Here is a 24,620-nt window from a genome sequence, read left to right on the forward strand (position 1 = left end):
GGATGTCACAGTAGTGGCGGGCAGAGGTAAGCTATTATATTCCTTACTTATTGAGATTGCAGAGTGGGCTCTCTGCAGGGGTGTATATGTTGTACAGTACAAGTAAACTTTTCTGTTCAGAAGACTTACAAATTTAGAACTAAGTTTTTGTCAACCAGGTAGAAGACAGTCACCCTTGACTTCTCATTAGCAATAGCGGCGGGAGTTGACAAGTAACCAATGGCCTCCTCTAAATTTGACTTCAACTCAGCTGTGAAAGTTTTATCGATAAGCCAAGTCAGATCAGAGATAAACTTGATGGATGGGATGAACGAAAAGGGAAAGAAGGGTGTAAGGAAGGACGAGTGAGTGAAAATTAATGACAGGCAAAGAATGATACTTGTTTTTGAATGCTGCCCGAGGTGGCTGGGAATCTGATGCATGGCCGGTTGAAGGCTGAAGCAAGGATGGGTGGAAGGAGAAAGAAAAGAGGACTGCTTGGGTGGGTGAAACAGAAACTGTATGTGTGCGCAATATATCCTTTGGTTCAAATTCAAATGCAAATCAAGCAGGGATGCATGGCTGGAGTTTTACAAAATAAAATAAAAAGGTGGTTTTTCGGTGAGAAAAAGTAAGGTTTGTCCAGTTGAGAGTCAGACATTAAGAAGAATGATTGACATTTACTTTGAATGGATGGATGCCTGCCTGCCTGGATGGTATCTTCCTCATAGTTAGCATAGGTGTATGTAGACAGAGTATACGGTCACTGGATGAAGAGTGTTACTTTGAAGAGCACGTAAAACCGCACGGTGATCACTCACTCACTACCTCTGTTGATAATTTTTTTACAACTATGTCATTCATGTGTGGCCCATCGGTGTTCATTCAATCAAAAACAAAGCACCTAAATGTCATCCCATATGTAAGCAAATATCCTGTGAAGGGATAGATGATCATAATATTTATCTTCTTCATTTTCCTTTTGTAGTAGTCAGGGGCAGGGCAGGGTGAAAGTTAAATTAACTAAGCAGTAGCCCTTGTAACAGAATATGGCCAGTGCCACCCGTAATAGCAAAGTAAGAGCTTCACCACCTGCATGTACTGGACTGGAAACAGTAACGCAAGTCTGTGTTATCACTCATCATGGCTTGCATCTGTTTTTTTCGGGTGCAAGTTGACTGCGCTGGCATTATGCCGGGTTCCACAAGTTTATGTACCAATTTTGCTAAACAAGAGAGAAGAAGACTGGTGTACTGTCTGAGTCTAATGTAGTAGTGAGTCCATAAAGTGCTAGTAGAATTCCTGAAATTCCCACTAATGTAATGTTAGAGCAGAGGGCGACGAAGTGGGAGGTTAGATAGATACTTGCCACAAATGTTATGTACTGTGCTTGCAAGTTGCTAGTGCTACTGTGTCACAACTTTCTGCTGAATTATTTTGTGTTAATCTTAAAGAGCATTGGTTACAGTATGTTTTTCTTTCTTCATATAGATAATCCTCCTAAAAAACTAACAAGGAAGGAGTTGGCTAGATGGGCCCGGCAACGGAAGTTGGAGGCAATTGTCGCCAAATATCGGAGGCCGGTGGCCCAGGAGGAGGAGGACACGCAGTTGCAGTCGACAACATCCAAGACAGCTGCATCCTCCTCCGCTGACCCTGGGTCATACAGTCAGCGCAAGCCTTCAGTGGTACGGAGCCGTGGTCTGGCAGCCACCCGCTGCCGCCGAGCAACAAAAACATCAGCTGCCGACCACAGTACCTGCAAGTGCAAGGCTCTTGTGCACTGCTTGACCCTCAGAGTGTCCAACCTTGAGCAGGAGGTAGCGAGACTGAAAGCCCTGTTCAAGGACCTCCGGAGAGAGCAGCGTGACCACCTGGCCAAAGGATACCGCCGGCTGAATTAGAGGAGAGACTGTCCCTTGCCCCTTTTTGAAAGACTTTTGGGGGGTGGGAATTGGGCATTGGGGGTTTTGCACTTTTGTGGGACTCATTTCATGGACATTGGTTGGGGTTAGGGAGGGGGGTGGGTCGGGTCATCTTGTGGGATAGTTTATTTTTGAAGGGTTCAAATAATTATTTATTTCAACATAAACATAGCATCCACGTTTTTTTACTGTTTTGTGGGGGAGTCAGGGGTGGGTTAACTCACTGTACATTTGTTTTCCTGAAACTTAACTGGCTGGTTGATTCAAATTGTCTAATCGCCCAAATTTGTACAAAAGTGCCACTGACAGAGTTAGTGAATTCAATTGTACTACTACTTTACTAGTACTACCGTCAGTCTCTCCTCTCATCCTACTCCATTATTCTTCCTCCCCCAAAATGGTTATCTTACCTGTGATTCATGTTTGAGAATAGGGCTAGGCACAGGGCTGGCTGCATGGCAAATGGTGATGAAGGTTGGCTATGGAATCCTGGACGGATGAAATGTCATCGTTGTGGTGGTAGTGGTAGTGGTACAAACTGGCAGTAGCAGCATATGAAAATAAAGGAAATGAAACATTGAGTGGCCTGAGCGTAGCATTAGAACAGTATGATAGATAGTACAGTACACAAGAACAGTGCCATAAATTGTAGCCTAAGCAATGCTAAAGTACTCAAAATATAAGTACTAGTTGCGTGGTGTATGGCTACAACAAGAAATAGTACTGAAGGTGAAGGACACAGCAGCGTAAGCATTCGATTCGTCACATGTAGGAGGAGGATGTTGTTGATGATCAATCCACTTGATGGCGCACATGAAATTCTGATTTGATTTGCAAATAATATGGGTGTGTGTCAAGCAGAATAAGAATAAGAATATATTCTCGGATTCCTTCACCAGCCTTGAAATTGATTTTCTGTTGCTTTGTCCTTATCCTCCCCAGCAAGTGTTTGGAATTATTGTTATCATTTAGTCACACCTCAATGAAAACCACACAGCCCGGGGGAAGTTTTGTGGAGAGAGGAAAACAAACACAGCATGGACAAACAACAAATGTAGAAAATCTTTGGATATGAAGATATCCATAAATCTTTTAAGGGACATAAAGGAAGTGCACTACTGCATGCATGACGTTGTTTGCTAAATGGATGGCTAGGTTACTGAAAAGTAGTACTTACTACAACTTACTAACTATGAAGAAACAATTTGACAGTACAGGGCTGCAGTAATTACACAATTTTACTTGCCTATCTGCCCTCAGAGAGAATAAACACTTATTAGTACATTAACTTAGTTTTAAAAATAGCAAAGAAACTTATCAAATAGCTGGAGGGATGAATTTGAAGCAGAGAGCAAACACACAGAGTCACACTCATGGAAGTTCACAACTATAACATTATTTAAAAGATAAGGAGAAGTGAAGAGGATACGGTAACTGTATGTTGTAGTTGTCCTGTTCAATTTGGGAAGTTGCATGCATCCAGCCATTCCTCTTATTCGGGGTACTCCTCCATTCCATCTGACGCTCCTTGGCTCAATCTTGGCGAACAGACACACTGTCGACTGCCTGCCTGGTGGATGTGGAATTGCGGATCGCTAATGGTAAGCCTGAGTTAATCGTTTTTCCCATCGCACAGGGTAAAAGCCGGCCTGTAATTGTTGATGGAAAAAGAGGAAGTGATATTAAAACACCATGGAGAAAAACATATAAGGTACGCTGTGTAGTACAAAAATAACACTTTCAGTTTCAGAGGCGACAGTATTACATACAAGCATCATTTCTAAAGTGCGTACTCTGAGTCTCCTTTTCAAGGATAGTAAATAGCACACAGCAGGCCAGGGCCATGCAGACGGTCAAGGCAGGCACCACTGAGTGAAGCAACCTGATGTAGCATACCTCTTTAACACAGACAGAAAAAGCATATCTAATTGTATGCAGCAAGCCACATAGCCGCAATTTTACATGAACTGCTGTTTGGACTCTGGCATAAAAATACTACACTGGCGCGACCACTCCATACCACAACTTGACAGACATGTAGTTCTGCTGTAGTTGTTGTTGACTGGTTTACCTGTTTGCCACTCACAGATGGCCATAATTCTTCCGTAAACCGTCGATGATGATCCATCCATCCCAGTGAGTGACTGTAAAGAAAAAAGATATTATGTAACTTTGATCATCAAGACTCATCATCATCATGGTATATTGGCAAACTCAATGTTGTTCATGCAGTCTACACACACAGTGAGTCCAAGGACATTTTGCATATTAAAAAATGCAACGTAGTGGCCCCTGCAGTAGAAGTACCATTTGAATTAAACAAGGTAAAAAAAACAGAGTAGACTTGAGTTACATTTAGTGTGTAAAAGATTAAATAATAACAGAAGACATATGAGTCATTTCATGCACAATAAACCAACAGCAATTGCTTTCATCAGAGCCAGACAGCCAGTGCTGTCCACTGCATACCATCTCATTACTCATTACCTGTTCCAGTTTTTGTCCGCATCTAGTTCTTAAAGTGAAGGCCCACAGGGCAGCCTCTCGTGTCAATTTCAGAAGTAATTGTCAGCAGTCAGCATAAAGTCAGTAATTCCAGTCCCACTTCTTTTGAGGGGTCTCGTCTACGAAGCGACAGTTTCTTCATTCTGCGTAATCCAGCCATCTGCCTTGAGGGAAATGGATAGGGGGAGTCTGGAGGAGGAGGATAGAGGAGCATGACTGAGTTGTAAACTTGTGAAGACAGTGGATGTGTTGTGATTAGAGTTTTGTTGTGGTAAAAGTTGCAAAACAAAGAAAGACACACAGGAGTAAAAGTGAATAAGGAGTCAGGATGAAAAAAAAAGGAAGTCAGTTTCAGGCCTAGGTTTCAGGGAAGTAGAGCTCATCCTGAAACTCTGTGAATTGAGACAGGAGTAGGTCAGCTAACAGAGAAGAACTTCTGTCACCTAAGTCGGTGTCCTCTTCTTCCTGCATGGATTCACGTATTTTGAATCTGGTGGTATGAAGTGCTGATTCATCTTGATCATTGTTAACCTCTCCACATTTTTTGGTGAGAGGCGGGTCCTTTTTGAAGTTACAATGGCACCAGCAGCACTGAAAACACGTTCAGAAGACACGCTTGTGAGTGGGCAAGACAAATAATTTAGAGCCAGCTTGGTGATCAGTGGCCATTGACCCCTTTTCCCATACCAATACAGCAATGGGTTGTGATCAATGAAGACCTCTGTTGGGTCATCCAGATAGGCCTGCACCATCCACTCAAGGTCATCCAGGGATGCTGAACTTTGCGTACCATCTGAGGCTTTTGCATCAACACTGGAATGAGCAAACCCTTGATGAGTTATCCAATCTGCTTCCGACAATATTATGGCTGGGCCTGGTGCAGGTGAGGATGATACGGTTGCTGGTGTCGGTAACGTCTGTGAGGGAAAGTGACTGCCTTCAGCCAAAGAAGTGGACCTTGCCACCGGATGGCCTGCTGATTCAGTAGTACTTCTGCTGATCCTTCAATTTCCTGCCGCTCTTCTTCGTAACAAGTGGCTGACAGAGCTAGCCAATGTTTGTACTTTGAAACATCTACTTCAGTAAAAGGAATGAATACATTGCTGGCCAGTGCCTTTTTGTACCATGGATCCAGAATAATGGCACAAATGTAATGTTGTTCTGTATGTATTTTTTTAAGCCAACTGATATGCGTCTTGCTTGTCACTTTCATCTTTGAACGTTGGGATAGCTTTGCCCAAAGTACAGTCCTCCCTTCTAACTTCACGCGTGAAGCCCTCAAAAGGACAAAGCATGTCTGTCAGGCTTTTAACTAGGTCCCATTCCTCCAACTCTAGCCTCATGTCTTTCATAGAAGAACCCCGAGCAAAGACATACTCATTGACTACCAAGCACTGCTCAGACAGACGCTCAAGCATGTAGAAGGTTGAGTTCCAACATGTTACCACCTCCTGGATGAGATCTCTGACTGGCACTCTACGGTCACGTTGATTGGTCCTCAGCTGCCTCCGGGCCTTAAAATAATGGCTGAAATGTGTGCAGATTTTTCGGCAGGTGGTCAGTAACTTGCTGACTTTCTTTTCTTGAAATCTTGAACAACAATGTGAAATAGCCACCATCATTCATGGCCCTAACTATATTACTGCCATTATCCGTGGAAACATACCCAATCACGTGCTTTCTTGGATGTAGCCATTCAAAGACCTCACTGTTACACTCCTCCAAAATGTTTACTGCAGTACGAGATGTCTCCATGGCAAACATGGCTACTGATGCATGTTTCCGACTAGCTTGAAAAATTGTGGCACTGTCAACACCTGCAGATAACTTGTCTCTAACCCCTGCAAAAGAGACACAGTTTGCAGTGATGCACATGTAATCAAGGGCTTGGCAACTGGTCCACATGTCTGTTGTAAGGTGGATAGTGTGAACAGCACTGTTCTGCAAAGCTGCCCCAATCACCTCCAGCACATCTTGATGTAGTGCTGGAACCGCAACTCTAGCAAAATAGGACCGGCTAGGAACGTTCCATTTAGGGCAGACTGTTGCCACAAATTCTAGAAAACCCACCCCTTCCACGAAAGAAAAAAGGAGAAGGTCCAGCGCTAACATTTTAGCCAGCACTGCATTATAAAGACGTGCCTTTGGGTGGTTGTGTTCAAATGACGCCTCCGACCAAAACATGCTTTTAATGGTGGTCTGGACCGTTTTCATACGTGATGATGATTATCCAGACTTATTCAACCCAGTTAGGCTCATTGATGTACTTTTTCGCATTGGTGTGTCTCCCAGACTCTTAGTGTGCCTCATAGATGTTGTTGGGGTAGAGGGTGTGGGCGCTACCACTGCAGTGCTGCTGCCAGGGCTACTGTGTGTACCAGAAAAAATGTCTCGCGCTTCTTCACCTCCCCCCTGCACGGTCATCAGCCCCTCGTCATCATCATCAGATGCAATATCAATGGATACATTTGGATTTGTTGTACTTTTGGCTTCCCGGATCTTACTTAGGAACGCCTCCCACTGGATAGTGTGGTGTTTTTGGAGAATACCTCTCTGGCCTCCGGTACCTTAGTTGGTATCAAGCTTATCCTGACTAACTACAGTTTTACAAATCTTTGCTAATACTAAAGAAGTCCCAAACTGGGGAGTTGAGATTTCTGGTGGTGGTGGTGGGGGTGCTACTTTCAATGCCAGATGAAGTGGAGGATGGTCGTGGCCGAATTTGACTCTGTTGTGCACTTACAGTTATAGCACCACTACTTAAAGTAATGGAGGTCGAGCTGGATGGAGGTACCTGCCGGCCCTTCTGAAGAGAAAATATGGCAGCTGTAGGTCGTGTTGGTGTAGTAGTTACCTGTGTTGGTGGTGGTACCAGTGCCACACCGCCCACATCCCGCTCAGCAGCAATTCAGGATAGGGTAAAAATGTCTGTCTGCTGTATGCCTGCTGGGGCTGGAGTGACTACTGTGATGACTGGGTTGTCATCGTCAGACTGTTCATCAGCAGGAGAATACACCACTTCTACTGCTTCTTCGTCATCACCCATAAGTGAAAGCCTTGCAGGAACCTTCCTTTTAGGCTTAGCTACCTTTGTCGGCTCATGGCGTGCCTCCCTCTCAGACTGCATTGGTGGGTTCCAATCAAGATCTAGATCATCAGAAGGAAGGGGGCTTGAAGAAGAACTTGTACTAGCCCTCCTTGACCTTTTTCTTGCTGGGGATCTGGAAGACAATGGATCATCAGGAGGAGTGGCTTGCTCGGATGATACTTCCGCTTGAATCTCGATTTTCTGTTGTGCCCCTACTTCTGGCGGAACAAGCATTGTGGGCAGTTGAGCGTCTCCATGCGCCTCTCCATGCGCCTCTACTTGCGCCTCTACTTGCGCCTGTCAATGCACCTCTATTTGCGCCTCTACTTGTGTCACTCCTTGCGCCTCTACTTGCCCCACTCCTTGCGCCTCTCCTTGTTGCACCTGTGGTCGTCGTTGCGGCTGTGGTTGAACACTCGTCAGATGAGTTACACCCTGCGTTGATTGGATGCTACTTTCTTGCGATGAGTCAACATCAACATCACTGGTCGATGGTAATTGAGCAATTAAAGTGGCTACCTCTGCGGCACTCATGGTCTTGGGCCTAACTTGGTGTGGTGGCACTGAGACCAAAGAAGCTGAGGTGCTGCTCCCAGCTTGGTCCCCGGCGGACACCGCTGCTGCAGGCGTATGTTTTTTTCTCCAAAAAAAGTGTATGTGGGCACACCAGTCTCCTTGGTAAGTGGTGCCATTTGCTTCTTCTGCTCCTTCTTACTGGCAGTGGCACTGGCAACTTTCTTGGTAGAGGAGTTACGGCCACCTTTCTTTGGGCCCATCTTCTTCAGATGTCAGAACAGAAGGCCACAGTTGCACGAGTTGCAGATTTGTCTGTGGCCACACGTGACATCATGTGACGTTGTGCTGCACACACCGCAGCAGGACTTCTTCCTGGCACTGATGATGAACGATGAGGATGATTCGTGGTTCTCTTTGTGCACCTAAAAGCAAGAAAGCCAGAGGAACATCAGTTAAATAAATGTTGCATATGTCGTGCTTCAATTAATATTTGCAATTAGGCATTTATTATAATTACAATGCACCCAAAAACGGAAAGACCAAAAATAAAAATTGCAATAATTTCTAATCAAAAATGGATGTTTACATTAATAGAAGAGAGACCACACAGAGAGAGTTGGTCCATGCACCACTGAGTACCCCTGGGCATAATGGGTGAAAGCAAGCAGACTGGGTGCAGGCCTATGGCACAAAGCACGCTGCCTGGCTGCAAAATGGCCCGGTGACCCCCAGCCACATGGCAAGGCCCTGCCTGGACCAGGCCTCAAAATGGACCTGCCCACATGGCCAAGCCCCAACAACACCCCAAAAAATCGAAAAACACCCAAAAATCACCCCAATCCAATGCCATCCATCCCCTAAATGAAGTTTAAATTCAAGAGACCCCACAGAAAGCCTTGGTCCATGCACCACTGAGTACCCCTGGGCCTAATGGATGAAAGCAAGGCAGACTGGGTGCAGGCCTATGGCACAAATCACACTGCCTGGCTTCAAAATGGCCCCTTGACCCCCACCCACATGGCCAGGCCCTGCCTGGACCAGGCCTCAAAATGGCCCCCACCCAAATGGCAAGGCCCCAACAACACCCCAAAAAATTGAAAAACACACAAAAATCACCCCATTCCAATGGCATCCATGCCTTAAATGATGTTCAAATTCAGGAGACCCCACAGAAAGCCTTGGTCCATGCACCACTTAGTACCCCTGGGCCTAATGGATGAAAGCAAGGTAGACTGGGTGCAGGCCTATGGCACAAAGAATACTGCCTGGCTTCAAAATGGCCCCTTGACCCCCACCCACATGGCCAGGCCCTGCCTGGACCAGGCCTCAAAATGGCCCCCACCCACATGGCCAGGCCCCAACAACACCACAAAAAATCGAACACACAAAAATCACCCCAATCCAATGCCATCCATGCCCTTAATGATGTTTAAATTCAAGAGACCACACAGAAAGCCTTGGTCCATGCACCACTGACTACCCCCTGGGCCTACTGGCTAGTGTGGCTTTACACGCACCCCAAAATTAAAAAAAATCAACATATAACAGTGAGCTATTCAAATCCATGACATAAATGATATTTAAGTTCAACAAAACTCACAGAAACAGTTGTATCATGCACCCATGACTAACCCTGAGCCTACTGGATACTGTGCCTACCCACAATATATTTTTTTGAAAGTTGTGAAAAAGTTCAAAAATTGTAGTTGCAGCAACTGCAATGCCCCAAACAAACAACACCAACTAACTTGTAAAATCTCAAATCCAAAAGTAATCCAAAAGTGTTCCAAACAAAAAGTCCTCAAATACAAATATCCAGCAGCAGCCACAGTAATCCTTCCAGCTCCAGATCCAAATGAAAAGTGACCAGGACATGGACAAAGCACTGGGAGGAGCCTGCTGGACAGGAACAGGAAGTTGGAAACTCTGGGGCACTTCCTTCCTCCCACCCCCCCAAAAAATGGACTCCTTGCACAAAAAATGTGCAGCCAAATGTCAATCTGAGGAGTTATTCTGATCCAAATCATCATTTTCAGAAGTTTTATGCTGCCTGCGGTAGATTTCTTGTGCAGAATTGCAATTTTTGCAAGTTCGGGAAAGCGAGGATGTGAGCTGTTCAAATCTCCCGCCGGATGTCAGCTGCGCGGCGCGTCTACGTGTTTGCAATAGTTTACTCCCGCGATGCGTGATCGCAGGCCCTTATGACGTAGTCGCATTCTCAAACTCTCGCAGTGCAAGATGTCGGGCCGCTATGATGTACTCGCGGTCGAAAAGTCTTGCGCGATCATGCAGCCAGATCAAAAATGGCGCAGCACACGCAAACAGGGAGGAAAAACAACTCGGCAAACTCAGAATCACAGTAAGTCATTGCAGAGCGCGCGAGATTGTATTTTTAAAGCGCGACCAAGCAAAAAAATCTGCCAGCTTGCGAATTGCGAATTTTTTTACAATTTCGCACGATTCGCGGACTGCGAAATTGCCAAAAATCAGCAAATTCCGCGAGCGGAACAAATTTTCAGCCCTTACTTAATTTTCTTTCCAGGCTGACCATTAATGACCAAGAACCCATGCATCGGGAGGAGGTTGTGGAAATGTGCTCTACCGTGGCAGTGGCCTTTCCTAATACTTGTGTGTACCCTGAAGAGGGATGGAAGAAAGCATGTGAGGAGGAGGAAATGCTGCTTGAAATCTTGTGAGCAAAGGTTGGCCACAGGAGAGACATATCTCTGTGGGTTACAACCATTTTCTAAAATTGCTGATGAGTTAACCATAGGAGACAATACTGTGTTAGGAGTGGATAAGTTGATACCTCTTGCCAACATTCACATGAATCTGGTAAAGACTTTTCCTAATGGTAATTTGGGAACTCCTATCAACAAGAGAAGGGTTAGATCTGTGTATTAATGGCCTTCAATGGATGATGGTATTGAGTGAGAGGTCAAAGATGTGTGATCTGCATAATTCAGAGAAAACAATAAAAACATGTTCTCACCCTTTTGTTCCTATTGCACTACCTGGTGGTTCTTGGAAGAAGATTGGCATAGATACGGAAGGACCTTTTAATTTTTTGCCACAACACCATCGGTACGTTTTTATAGTAGATGGCCTGAAGTATATTTTGCATCAGACCCATCTTCCAAGAAAGCTGTTGAATTTTTGAGGGATATGTTTTCCAGATGTAATGTAATGTAATGGTGTCTTGTAAAGCGCATGAATCACCCCACATGGGGTATCTCCGCGCTGTAGACCACTGGGGAACCCGTCCTGGCTTTCCCTGTGAGATGGTCCCTACTGGGTATCTCCAAGGTGAAACCAGGCATCCCCGGCGTATGTGGGGGGCCATTGTGGAGATGAGGCAAGCTAATGCCCAGAGTTGCCGAGTGTGATCCTTGGTTAGAGTAGGCACCGAGGCGAGAATTATCGAGTCCGCTGACCCTGGTCCACGACCCTGCCGCGTCGGGAATTGAACCCTGGTCCCGGGCCGTCCTCTGCTTCCGGGTCTAACCAGTCTTCCTCTAACCAGTCTTCCTCTAACCAGTGAGCCACACCACTCCACATAACGTCTTCCTCTAACCAGTGAGCCACACCACTCCACATAACGTTTTACAGCATTTACAGGGTCTTCCTCTAACCAGTGAGCCACACCACTCCACATAAGGTTTTACAGCATTTGATGGGTGAGTCCTAAGTTTCTCACCCTTGCTCCTATCACCTACCTCATGAGGGGAAAAGATAACGGGGAGTGAGGATGCTTGTTACCGTCTCTCCTGTGGTGAAAATATCAAAAAAGGCAACTCTGTAAAATTGGAAACATTGTCTTCAAAAGACAGCTGCGTAATAAGTAACTCAAACAAATATATTTTTCTTGCAGGATTTCCCACCATTTATTTCGACATTACTTCGCCCTTGTTTACGCCATTGAGGAGATTAACAAGAATCCTGACCTTTTACCCAACATCACCCTGGGCTTTGAGGTATTTAATTCATATTTCAACGAGGCCAAAGCGACACTGAGCACCATGGCCTTATTATCAGGGAGAGAGGATCCGGTCCCAGTCCCTAACTACAAGTGTTGGACTAGAGGGGTCCTGGCTGCTGTCATTGGTGACATGTTATCACCCACATCTGTTGCCATAGCAACCATCACTGGGCTCTACAGGTACCTGCAGGTAGAGAGAAGATTACTTATATGACATGCTTTAACATTCTTTATGCTGATAACGAAAGCACAGCACATGTATGTTTCCTTTTAGGCACCATGTATCAGGTTCAAATTCTTTAAAAGGCTTTCAGTGGGTTTGGAAATGCATGCGTTGGGATAGAGGGTGCTCTGTTCATTCACTTCCTCAGTAGATCTCATGAGTGCCCCGGAGATGATTCTTGTAGGAACTGCAAGGATTATATGTTGGGTTACCAGTTTTATGGTATTTGTTTTCTTAATATTTCCGTTTGCATATATCCATATTTATTTTTTGGCCATTCCATTGATATGTATCCATATTTATTTTGTGTTTTGAGGATAAATGGAGTTATTTAATTGAGAAACATGCACTCATACATCAATGCGCGCCTCGTTTTAGTACGTAAAGCAGCCAAATACAACAAAACACTAAACCCACATGTAAATATTAACATTACATGCAAATATATATATTAAGATATGCCTGTATGTAAGGACATTTCATCTGGTTTTTTCATTTCCCATGCTGTCTATCTGCTCAGCTGTTGGCCTGGAATTCATGAAGGACACCATGGAGAGTCGCTCAAAAGAAGCACTATGTTCTGTATTTTCCACTTTTAAAAATTGTTTTCTGTCTGGATTTATCTGTAAAAATCAGCCGTAATTATAAGAGAGGAAATGGGAAGGAAGCCTCTAGAGTGGGTAGGTTTATAGATACTCACATTGGTCAGTGGGTGAATCTTGCAGTTTCATGAGGAGATGCAGTGCTCGTGAGCTGCAGCATCCTGTCCAGCAATATCCCACTGTCTTCCTTACATTCACTGAGGTCATTTTAACTAGGCATAAGGGTGCAGTGGTTGTGGGTGTTACAGGTAAAAATTAATTTTAGCTTTCTCGCTCATCCCCGATGCATGGATCTGTTTTCATCTTCCAGTTGCAGTGCTTCACTTGCTGCTGCCTCTTGGAGGAGCTTTGAGGAACTTACCTCAAAATATCTTATGGATGCACAAGCTGGATATAAGGAGCTCCCTGGATGAGTTATCTGACATGAGTGGTGGCCATTCTGGTGTAACTCTGGCCATTGGCTGTACCTTCAAGTCTGCCTACAAGCCACTATTGTTGCCTTCCTAACTGTGAGATGGGGTGGCTGCCCAAGAGCAAGCAGTTTGGTGCATTTACACAGACAGGAGAGCGCAATTCCATCCCTACCCCAGTGAGGAATGCAAGAATGTCAATGAAGAGAGAGGCAGCAGGACCTCCCAGGTAAGTCACAGGTCAGACTGCTAGTGCCTCAAAGAGGAGACCAATGATACCCTCTCCCTTCTCTTCTTCTTGTGACCAAGCGGTGACTACGTCTGCAGTGGTGGACGACGAGACTAGAGCAGATATTGGTTGTGCCACAATAACAATAATGAAGGCATTCTGAAAGAGCAAAATGCCTTAAAGGATAGTTCCTACGAAGGAAGCTGCCTCTTCCTGCCCAAAAACAATCCTGCCTGCAACACAGGTGCCCCTGCATCTGGGTGCAAGGGTGCCTGCAATAGTGCAGCGCAGAGAGAGAGCATGGATGAGCCATATCTAGATAGATATGGTGAAATACTGCCCTCTTCATGTGTCACAGCAAAGCAAGTTGTTTTGCTGCATCAAACAATGATAAATCTGCTCCTAAATTTCTGCATGCCTGTGCTTCCGTGGGTTGGCACTAACCCTGGGCAAAGCACTATGCTACACCCGAGTAGTTTACGAAGTTTCCGTTACTTCGCACTATGCGAATTGCACGTAGCACAGTGCAAACACGCATAGCGTGGCGTAGGGCAGCAGTTATTTTTTGTTTGCTCGCGGTTCTCAACGTCAAGTTGGCGACCGCGAGCAAGCAAAATGACATCCCGGCGAGACTTTTTCCTCGTTCGCGATCAGCAACATCGAGTTGCCGATCGCGATCATGGAAAATAAACCTCCCGGCAAGCTTCTCAACGTGGGGAGGTCAGGTTTCTCATTGTGAATGGTCGCGTATGCTCGCGACCGCTCGCGATGAGTAACTACAAGTTCGCGTGGAGAAAGCTGCCGCTCGAGTAAATATCTACTCGAGCGGCAGAAAACTACAGCTCGCATTGTGCAAGATGCTGTTTTCAATGATTGCACAGTGCCAGATGCTTGTCCGCACTGTGCAATCATTGAAAACAGCTTCTTGCACAGTGCGAACAGGCTACTACGCAGTTCGCATAGTGCTATACATAGCTTGCGTAGTGCGAAGAGCACTTCGCGTAGATATGCGTAGCGCTACTTCGCGAACTACGCCCAGGGTTAGTTGGTAGTAAAACTGGCACTCTCATCATGCACTGCTTATGACCTCACATATCACCTTGGGCACAGTGGCATTAATTAATAATATGAACAGTATAGTACTTTAAATGTAATGAGTTATGTCATTAATTATGTATATAGAGCAGGTACCTACAAGAAGAGAGCATGATGGTTTAACCTATTCTATCTGTAACTCCAATGGCCTGCACCTAATTGACTGTCTCCACTGAAGATACTTGGATACAGCACAGACAACTAGTTGTGAAGATTCTGAACGAAGAAGCTGTGTAGCATCCTCTAAATGACGTCAGCCAAGTTGCTTTCACAATGGAATTATCCATGCTTTCCTAGGGCGAGTGTAGCCAGGGCAAAATAAACTAAAGCATGGTAGTGTTTCATCTGTCTTTTGACAGACCAAACATACAATGGTTGCAGGTGTTGGTTGATTCCATCTTGCTAATGAAGACAATGTTGGTAAAGTGCCATAGCAAAATTTAAGGATTGATAAAATCCAAAAAAGACTCAAATTGAAACTCAGGTTTAAAATCAAAGAAGAAGGGAATAAGCGACCCCTCGGGAACATACTGGAACTGAGTAAGGTAGATATAGTTTCAAAATATTTTCCTAAGTGTTGCCTTGGATGAACAAATTGTGAATCCTGGAAGAGACCAGGGGTCACCAAGTTGTACTAGTAGTTCCCAGACATAGGATAACCACCTGATTGTTCCTGAGCTATCCAAAGATACAACATCGTCCAATGCTCCATGATAATCATCCAGTTCTAGGGAGTATTTTACCCTTCTCCAATAAAGTAGAGGCCTCACTTGTGTCTCATGTATCAATGAGTTAAGACCCATATCACGTCTAAGCGGTAATAGCGGAGTGTTTTTAGGGAGTTTTTAGTTATTGCTCTCAATATTGTATTCTCAGCCAACCCATACATGTTCAGGCTTGAAATGAATCATACATCTGCCCCCACAGGGCACTAGCTTCAGCGTTGGCTCTGTACACCTTAAGTGCAGGAGAAATACACCTGGTTCAAGATTTTTTGTAGTGTCTTAGAGTTGTGGCAGAATGCTGAGTGAGATTTCAGCTGCTCTTCCCTGCCTGGGTTGCCCATGACATAGATTGCTTAATTCTGAGATAATTTAACTTGCATACCATGTCCAAGGGAAAAACCCCCAGTATAATCACCCCTACATGTTTTGTGGTGGCTAAGGGGCATGACCTTTGTCTTAGAGAAATTTATTACAAGCCCTTGTTCATTTTCAAAAGTCTTCAAATGTATTCAACAGATGCTAAAAGCCACTGGGAGTCGTTCATATCAGGAGAGTATGGTTGGCAAATAATAGGAGAGGAACTGTATGGTCACCCAGGCTAGGAGCATCATTCAAGGCGTCCTCTACATGATGTGTCACATAATTAAGATACAGTGGAAAACAGGATGGAGAAAGGATACAGCCTTGCCGTACTCCTTTCAGGATGTCAATTCGATTAGTCAACTTTCTTACCCAGCCCCATCTCCCGTAAGCATAATTGTCCTGGTGAAGACGGACCAGTATATCCAGAATGTCAGGTTGAACCCCACTTTTCTTTAAGACAGCCCATAAGTTGGCTCTAGGGACTAGGTTTAACCCCGACTTTAGGTCTAAGAAGACAAGATAAAGATGCGCCTTTTGTATGACAACAATTTTCCAGTAGATTAGTAAAGGTATAATGACCTGGTCAATATTACTAATCCCTTGTCTGAATCCTGCCTGCAGTGGGGAGAGAACCTGGTGATCTTCAATCTAGAAGTCCAGCTTTGTGAGTAGTTATCTGGCAAATAGTTTTTGGGCCACCTCTTAAAGGCTGATGGGCCTATAGTTTAGAGTAGAATCCTGTTGGCCCTTCTTGTAGATGGGCACAATCTGGGTGGCCTTTCAGCTGGCAGGAGTAATTGCCCCCTCAAAGATATAATTCAATAGTTTTTTTTTAAAATAAAGACCCCAGGCACAGATGTCAGCCAAATAACGATCATCTGGGTGCCATCAGGCCCAGCTGCTTTTTCAGGGGTAACAACATTGATTGCCTCAACAGAATCCCTCAACTCTATCACTAGAGTGTCCTTGATGTGGGCGATTGAGCCATGGTTATGGTCTTCAGCAGCAGGAAGTCCCTGTTGTGATCTGTAGAGCTCTGTGAAATGGGCATGCCATACCTCTGGGGAGATTGTGTCTGCCATAAGCCCTAAGGGGCCCTCATTTCTATTAGCTCATAAATATCTTCCCATAATTTGGATTCCCAATATCTGACTGCTTTTGCTTGAATCAACTGATACTCATTTCTTGATGAGTTTTATCAATGATGTGTCACCCGTGGATAAGGCCTGTCGGAGTTAATTTGTTTCCCTCTACGGGCTTTATTATACCTTAAGCATTTTGGTTTGGGGTTAACCCCATTTGGCCTAGATTTACCTTTAAAGCATTTTCGTAAGGTATCAAACAAATCCTCATTAATTTCGGTTATTTTATTGAACCAAAAGAGGTCCCTGGTCTGAGATAGATTTAGCATGTCTCACTCATGCGTGCCTTTTCATGCGATCTCTTGTGCATGAGTCCTGAGCTATTTGTCCCATCTAATCCTTTGCCTCTCTTTAGACGGCATTAAATTAGATCTGAGTGATATAGGGGAGTCGGTTAACTAAAAGAAAAGTTCATTTAGTGAGCACTAATGTGCATTGTGGTCTCTGTCATCCCTATTTAATTGTATTGTATTGTATTGTATGGCACATTTATAGAGCGCAACGGTCACCCCACGGGTATCCTGGCGCTGTGTATATCTTGAAACTAATCAGATTTCTCCAAAGCTGGACAGAAATTAAAACATAGTCGATTCTGCTTAATTTTCTGGGATGATTGAAGGTATGCTCATCATTGGGATCTGAGAGTGAGCAACTATTACATGCCCTCAGACCACATGCTAGAGTGAAGGACAGAAGCCGCTATGCAGCTTCAGTCCAATGTTTCACAGGAGCAATATTAAGAGCAGGAATCCCCCAGTCTTCATCCTCTTTGCTTATAAGGGGTTGATTGCCAAGTCCCAAGGCTCCTATGTGATGTTAAAGTTACCCGCAAAAATAGCAGTATCATGAGAATCGAAGGAGGCCCTGTGAAATGCAAGATCCCGCATCACCTCAGTCTCTCCCCCACCCCCGGCCATCCTATTCTATACATTATACAGGTGAGAGGTCTAAGCTTCAGAACAAGTTAGAAATATACCTATAATATCAAAAGATGTTAAAGGAAGGGGCCTATTTTAGTATTATAGTTAACTTGGCCCAAATAAGACCGCCACCAGATGGGCAGCCCTTACCATTGCTATGTGATGGAATTTGGTAGGTTGTGTAACCTGATCTATGAGGTGGATCAATAGACATAGCTTCTTGGAAGAAACATAGATTAATTTGATCAATAAAGTTTTCCCAAGACGGGTCACCCAGCTTACCCTTGATTCCCACAATATTCCAAGAAAACATATTAAAAAAAGGATAAATACAGGGGATGTAATATAAGGACAATGTTTCCTCCTCAAAGTGTAGTGTAGTTCCTATATTCCCAATAGGCTCTGCGCATTGGAATAATATACACTATAGTTTTGACATAGGACTTAGGTCAGTATGTCACTATTGAGTATACTAAACTTAATTGTGTGTGCCAGCTAACTCAGTGGTCACTAGAAACTTTCTTGAATAAACAAGAAGGGATTAGTTTCTGACAACCGCATAAACATGACAACTTTATTTTCCCAAGAATAAAACGTATCTTCAGAGTCGTGGAAAGAATAGATAGCTATTTCACTCAGTCAGTCATGCATGCTTCATTTCTACAGAATTGCACAGAAATAGAGAGATGGGCGTTTCAATAAAAGGTTTTATTGAACAGTCTTCTTTCTCATGTGAATTGCTACAATCGTTAGACAGAATGCAAAGTATAATGCGTACAGCGTAAACAGTAATATAACATAATACTCTAATAGCATTGTCTGGGGCTATGACATATAAAAATACATACATAAATAACACAGGCTAAAAATACTTAACTGGTGCTTCTAAAATACGCCTACCTCAATGTACCTAACCTAGGTCTAGTAGGTGCTGTCTTTAGCATAGGTTTAGTTTTGCCAAGAATTGCCAAAGATTTCTCTAGGTTCTAATCAGCTCCATACCTTAGAATAAGAGAGGTTGGTATCTCTTTCACGGGACTCGATTTCCCAACATCCCGCAAGGGGAGTCAGAAACACTGGAGCTGGATTCTCAGCAGGAGGATGACAGCTTCTGGTCAATGCGTCAGCTGGAGAGTTGGCTTCCTTCGGCACTTGCTGTAGTGAGCTGCGTCATGCAAGTAGGTAGTCGACCTGCACCGAATCACACTGTGCTTTGCCATTGCAAGTGAAGGTATATTTATACCTTGAAAGTATTTAGGAATGCCAGCTTTGAAGTTAAGTCGTGCATATGAAGGTCATGAATGAACCCCTAAGGAATAGATGTTCATACATAATAACTGAGTTCTTGGAGGAATCAATATTCAAGCAAGGGGAAGTCCCAAACGGCTTGAGAGTCTGGTTTTCTAAGAAATCGTTGTGACGCAGATGAACTGATGCAAATAGCCATGCCTGTATTTGGGCAGCAGTGGCTATGCCTAAATAAGGACTGGATTTCTATGCCTATATAAGGGCAATGCAAATTGTATCTATATAAGGGCATGAATCGGGAAATTCAATCGGAATCTAAAATTTAACACAACACCCACTCCACTTTCTTATGTATGACTTTTACTAAATACTAAGTCCTAAACATGATGAAACATATCTACACAACAAGTGTTTTATGTTCAAGTCTGTTTTATTTTCAGGTGTTAACACTCATAACAGCGTCAATTAAACACAGCGTTGAGCCTACAACCCTAAACAGGCCCGGCCGCGAAAGAAAACAGCATTAGGGCCGCAGGGCCTGCACAAAAAGGGCACATTTTAACACAGCGGCTTGCCTACAACCCCACCGGGGCCGGCCGCGTGACAAGACGTAAGCTGTTGCATCGATCCGGTGTACAGATGACCCAGATCCCAGGATCATCAACAAGTGTTTTAAATACCCACTCAAAATACATAAAAATGCATTGGTACTGGTTGTACACAAAAGAGCATTGGTGCTGTACGCATTCAAGCAATATTTAATTCTAAGCATATAGTTGACTTTCGAAAAATTCCATCTGAATAAATCATGAAAATATACATTTAAGAAATGGAACATGAATACAGAAGAAAAAGGTGCCGAAACTATCTCATGTCAAATTACATAAAACTGTATGTGGACAAATATTGTCTCTGGAACTTTTCAAAGAATTCTTGTTCTCTATGAATCGTTCTACTTTAAGCTGATTACTTGTGCCAAAAATGAAAAATACAAATTTGGCGAAAAAAAAATGTAATCATAGGAAAAAGAGTTTCAAAGTTAGAACTTTGTTTTGAAAAAATGAAGGTCAAATTCAAAGTCTCTCAGAACACTGTGTGCCAACATTTCAAAAGTCAGTGTTAGGGCTCGAAGAAAACATGAAATCTTCTATGACTGTTGACAAAAATAATCTTCCATTGTAGGTGAAAGTTGTATTACCTCGTTTAGAAGATTAACCGCACATAGATGTGAAGCATCACCGTCACCATTGGTCGCATTAGTAATGTTTGTACTGGATGGTACCTGCGCGCCTGTAGTTTCGTCTCGTACCTCGGCAGTTGCAATTTGCATCTGTGAGATCCGTCATCAGAATTGGTAGCCGCTGGGGACAACACAATGCATGGGCCGTTACTGGTTCAAGCAAAGTATCAACATCCGTTGGCATGACTGATGGGAGTGTGACACATGTGTCTAACACGCATTCTTCTCCACATAACAGGTAGTGTAGAACAGGTAAGATACAATCTTGCCAAATTGGTCTGAATGACAGAAACCATGTGGTATTTAATTCTGGTAGTCCCAAAATGTGGACAATGCGCTCACGACACTTCATCGCCAGTAGAGTAGTCTCTATGGAGAACTGGGTGTCGCTGGTGAATTGGCTTGCAATATCGCAGCAGTAGGAGCAAAAATAGTATCCCTGCAGCGAGACCCAAAATGAGAGGCAGTCCGATGATAACACAGAGTGCACGAAGTTTGGAAATATTCCTAGTATCACTTCAAAAGGTACACACAGTCCAGAAAATACGGTCTTAAATACATATACAATGCCACTTGTATCAGAAATGTTTAAGATACGACCTAATATTTCTGAGAAATGTATAGGGCAGTTTATAGTCAAGAGGGCATGTATCTCAGCAGAAGTCCTTGCGACTTGTAGATCATACGTTTCTTTGGCCGAGGTCAGTGGCACAGTTTTTTGCAAAAGAATGGCTTTCATTCTGCTTAAAGTATCAATTTGTATAGAAGAGATGTTCAGTGAAGGCCATAAAGGCGACTCCCTGGCTATCTTGGTATTAGGAAACAATACTTGCATATAGCAAGTGACCCTGGCTGACACAGTTACTAGTTATGGTATGCCTGGTAACATGCCACAGCAGCCATGATCATTCAACATGAGGTAACTCCCATTTGAGAGCTGTCCAAAAATTGGACCAATCACTGCAGCTGGTGAACCTTGCAGGTGGCAGGATGAGTTGTTAGAGGAACCATCGTAGGCCCCGTGTAGGTTTATACCCTGACAGAGTAGAGAACCGCTTAGAGCGTTTTCCCAGTTTTTCCCACTAAGAAACACTTCACGTCTCCCACTCCAACATCTGTGTGTGTACTGTAATTCCCAGGATGTCTTGATGTATTATTTACCCAACCTTTCATACGTGCCTGCTGGTATGTGTTTTAGGCAATATTGAAAATGTAAAATTGTAACAGGCAGAGTGATTGTTCCATGTATTATCCATTCAGCAGCTGGTTTCTCCGCTACTGTAAATGGCAATCTTTCCAGTATTTCAATGCTCAGCACTGTGTAGTCTGCTCCCTTTTGTGGTGCCAATTTGATCTGTTTATCAGTGAGACTGAATTCTGAAAACAGTGACGTAGTATTGATTAAACGCCATGACACATAGCCTGAATGAAGGTTTTGTAGTATCCATCCTAATAGCATGATAGAACAGAAGTGCGACTGACCATGTTGCAACATGACCAAGTCCTGTTCCATGATGTCTATTGAAGAAAACACTATGCTGTCCAATGAATATATCCTGGACGACAGAGTCATTATCCCATTGTTAACTACAGAGAGAGTTTTCTCTAAAGTAATACGATCAATTTCTCGTATTCTTTCTGCAGTCTCCGCTTGCGTAATCTTCCATGCTTCATTATAAGCACCATAGATATCGCCATATATAAAACGTTTATGACGCGGTGTTCTTGGTCCTAGCAAGAATTCCCTAAGATCAGAGCCATCTTTAAGTAAAGATAAGTGTTGCTTTGCATCCTTAAGTGCAGATCTTTGTAGCCAATCAAGGCAAAGCTTCCCTACACTGTATGTTGTCTATTCCAGGATGCTGTCTTTGAACATATCTTGGGTCTGGCCTATTGAATGTGAAACCATGTGTTTTGTTCAGGAATCTATCTTGACAGTTGTTTGTGTCTGTGGCCAGATCAACCATTTATTCCAATCTGGATCTCTTCTCTTGTTCAGCAAACTAGTATGTACGTCGACCTCCCCCCCTGAAGTGTTGTAGCTATCAGGTGTAGGTGTAGGTATGGAAGGATTGTTCAGGCACTAAACATGGCTTGTATACCCTGTACCTGCCAAACTTTTTACCCCAGACAGTTTTTGTCTCAAGGTTGTCTTTCCAAAAGTCAACACCTAGTTTAGACAGTTGGGCATAAAAGGCTGCAGAATAAATCTGTTTGGTATTTGTCAACATACTTTTCATTCCTGTTTTGTTTATCATTTTTAAAGTAAAACGATTCTGGATTGGATACATTGAACCCTGAAAAGTACTGAAATTTCATAGCAAATGTTTTTGAGCTACCCTTTGGTGGCGTAAGACAATGTTCCCATTGGTTATACATTAATACATTCCTAGGATTTGCAGATTTGTGCAAGAAATGAGGATCATAATGATTATAACAATACATTTGTTCATGGTCTGATGAACCTTCTAAATATTCATGATTTGTGAGTACTGCAGACATTTCTGGGTCTGACATCAGATTGTTTACAGTCTTGAAGTCCCAATCATCAGAAAAGGTACTTGATGAAACAAAGTCACTGAATTAAATCTTGAATAAGTGTGGAATCTTCAACACCTCCGGCGGGCCATAAATGTCATACTCTGTTTTGTCCCAAGCTATACCACCAAGTATAGGAACTGCTGTGATGTTCACTGCTGACAAGTCGCTGTGTTCACGATGGGATGATTTGTGTGGCTTGAGGAGTAAGTTGATGTTCTTACTGTGTTCATTTTTACATATCTTCCATTTATCAGCATTCTCAATGTTATCACCAGAGTCAACCAAAGTACCAACCAACCAACACAATCCAAAGTTCAATCCATGGTGAAACCAGATAAGTCTTTTCTAGGTAATGAAAAAGGCCTGTTGGTTGTTCTTTCAAAGTTCTTTCTGCTGGCGTTGTTTCAGGCTTGCTGGGATCCTCAAAAAACATATCAAAGTTAATGAAATAGCCAGAGGCAGTTCTGTCAATAGTAGGGATTGCATCAGGAGTCGTTGAAATCGCTGGAACCACAGGATCACTTGTCACATTTGTGTAGTCAGATGCTACTTCGTTGTAGACAGGCATTTCTTGACAAACTGTTATTTGGGTTTCAAGAGATACAAGTTCCATAGCTTTGTTGCTTAGTCCTTCATTTCGCACTGCAGATTCCTCAAAGGTGATGAGTTACTCAGTTTGAACCTCTTGGATAGTAGCCAGAGCTGGGCGTCTGCTACATTGGCGGAGTCCACTTGGCCTACTGCTTATTATCAGCCACATATTGTGGTTTGACCAGGTCGATAGACACAAACCTGTTCTCCTTTTTACATTCAAGGGGCAGCAGTATTACTGTTCTTGATCAGTGGATGGCTAGGACAGGTACTGGTTGTCTGTAAGAAGGCCCAAATTCCTTCTTGTCCGCAATCTTTTCTCTGACTAGATCACCAGGCTTTGGGATCCAGACAGGCCTTGCTGGGACTGTCGGTTTTTCCTCAGTGGTGGTTGGCTTCAGGATCACGTTACTTTGTTTCATTCTTATTTCTTTTAAGTCTTGTAAAACAGCCAAACAATCTTTGATATCAAATTCTTTTGGGTTCACCATTAACCCTGGGCGTAGTGCTACGCTACCGGAGCATGCGTAGTTTGTACTAAATCACACTCCGCATATTGCACGTAGTACAGTATAAAAACTGTGCTTAATCATGAAGCGTAGCAGAGAAATCAACAGCATCCTCAGATGCTTTGATAAAGCAATTTTACATGCTAAATAGCATATAACAAATCCACAAAAGTGAACTTTTTCAAAGAAAACATTAGACAATAAGAGAGGGGATGATTTTGGGGTCCCCCCTAACCAAGGGAGAGTACCAAGCAGATGCCTTGAAAACAAAAAGCACATCTTATTGAACTATTCACAACCAAAGGCCCTGCAAAGCATTATGGGATGAGATTAGCAGTGGGCAGTGAATATTATATAGTATCCAATATCAAAATAATTCTACAAAGAGTTGCAGTTCAACTGGTGGTTACTAGATATCCCTCACGAGTCAAATGCAAAGCATTGAAATTATTCTCACATCAAGCTGCAGTTCCACTAGTCGTTACTAGATGTCACTCATGAGTCAAATGCAAAACCATTGAAACACTTTCATCAAGCATTTGCATTTGCCTCATGAGGGACATCTAGTAACCACCAGTTGAACTGCAGCTCTTTGTAGAATTAATTTGATATTGGATACTACCCACTGCTAATCTCATCCCATAATGCTTTGCAGTGCCTTTGGTTGGTATTGTTTTTTTGCCAATAACTGTGCTTGGGGTGGTCCTAACAGAATGGAACCACCACCAAAATGTTCAATAGGATGTGCTTTTTTGTTTTCAAGGTATCTGCTTGGCAGTCTCCCAAGGTT

General features: G+C 43.5%; 1 protein-coding gene across 1 annotated transcript in view; it reads left to right on the forward strand.

Moving 5' to 3' along the window:
• The window catches only part of LOC144784923 (vomeronasal type-2 receptor 26-like), a 460,853-nt gene that overhangs the window by 82,447 nt on the left and 353,786 nt on the right, over positions 1-24,620 (forward strand). Inside the window, exon 2 of the mRNA XM_078664035.1 lies at positions 11,885-12,182. Coding sequence (XP_078520161.1) covers positions 12,033-12,182 — 150 coding nt within the window. The 5' untranslated portion in view covers positions 11,885-12,032. The remainder of the gene's footprint in view (positions 1-11,884; positions 12,183-24,620) is intronic.

The sequence above is a fragment of the Lissotriton helveticus genome, chromosome 10 (assembly GCF_964261635.1).
Source record: "Lissotriton helveticus chromosome 10, aLisHel1.1, whole genome shotgun sequence".
Taxonomy (NCBI): Eukaryota; Metazoa; Chordata; class Amphibia; order Caudata; family Salamandridae; genus Lissotriton; species Lissotriton helveticus.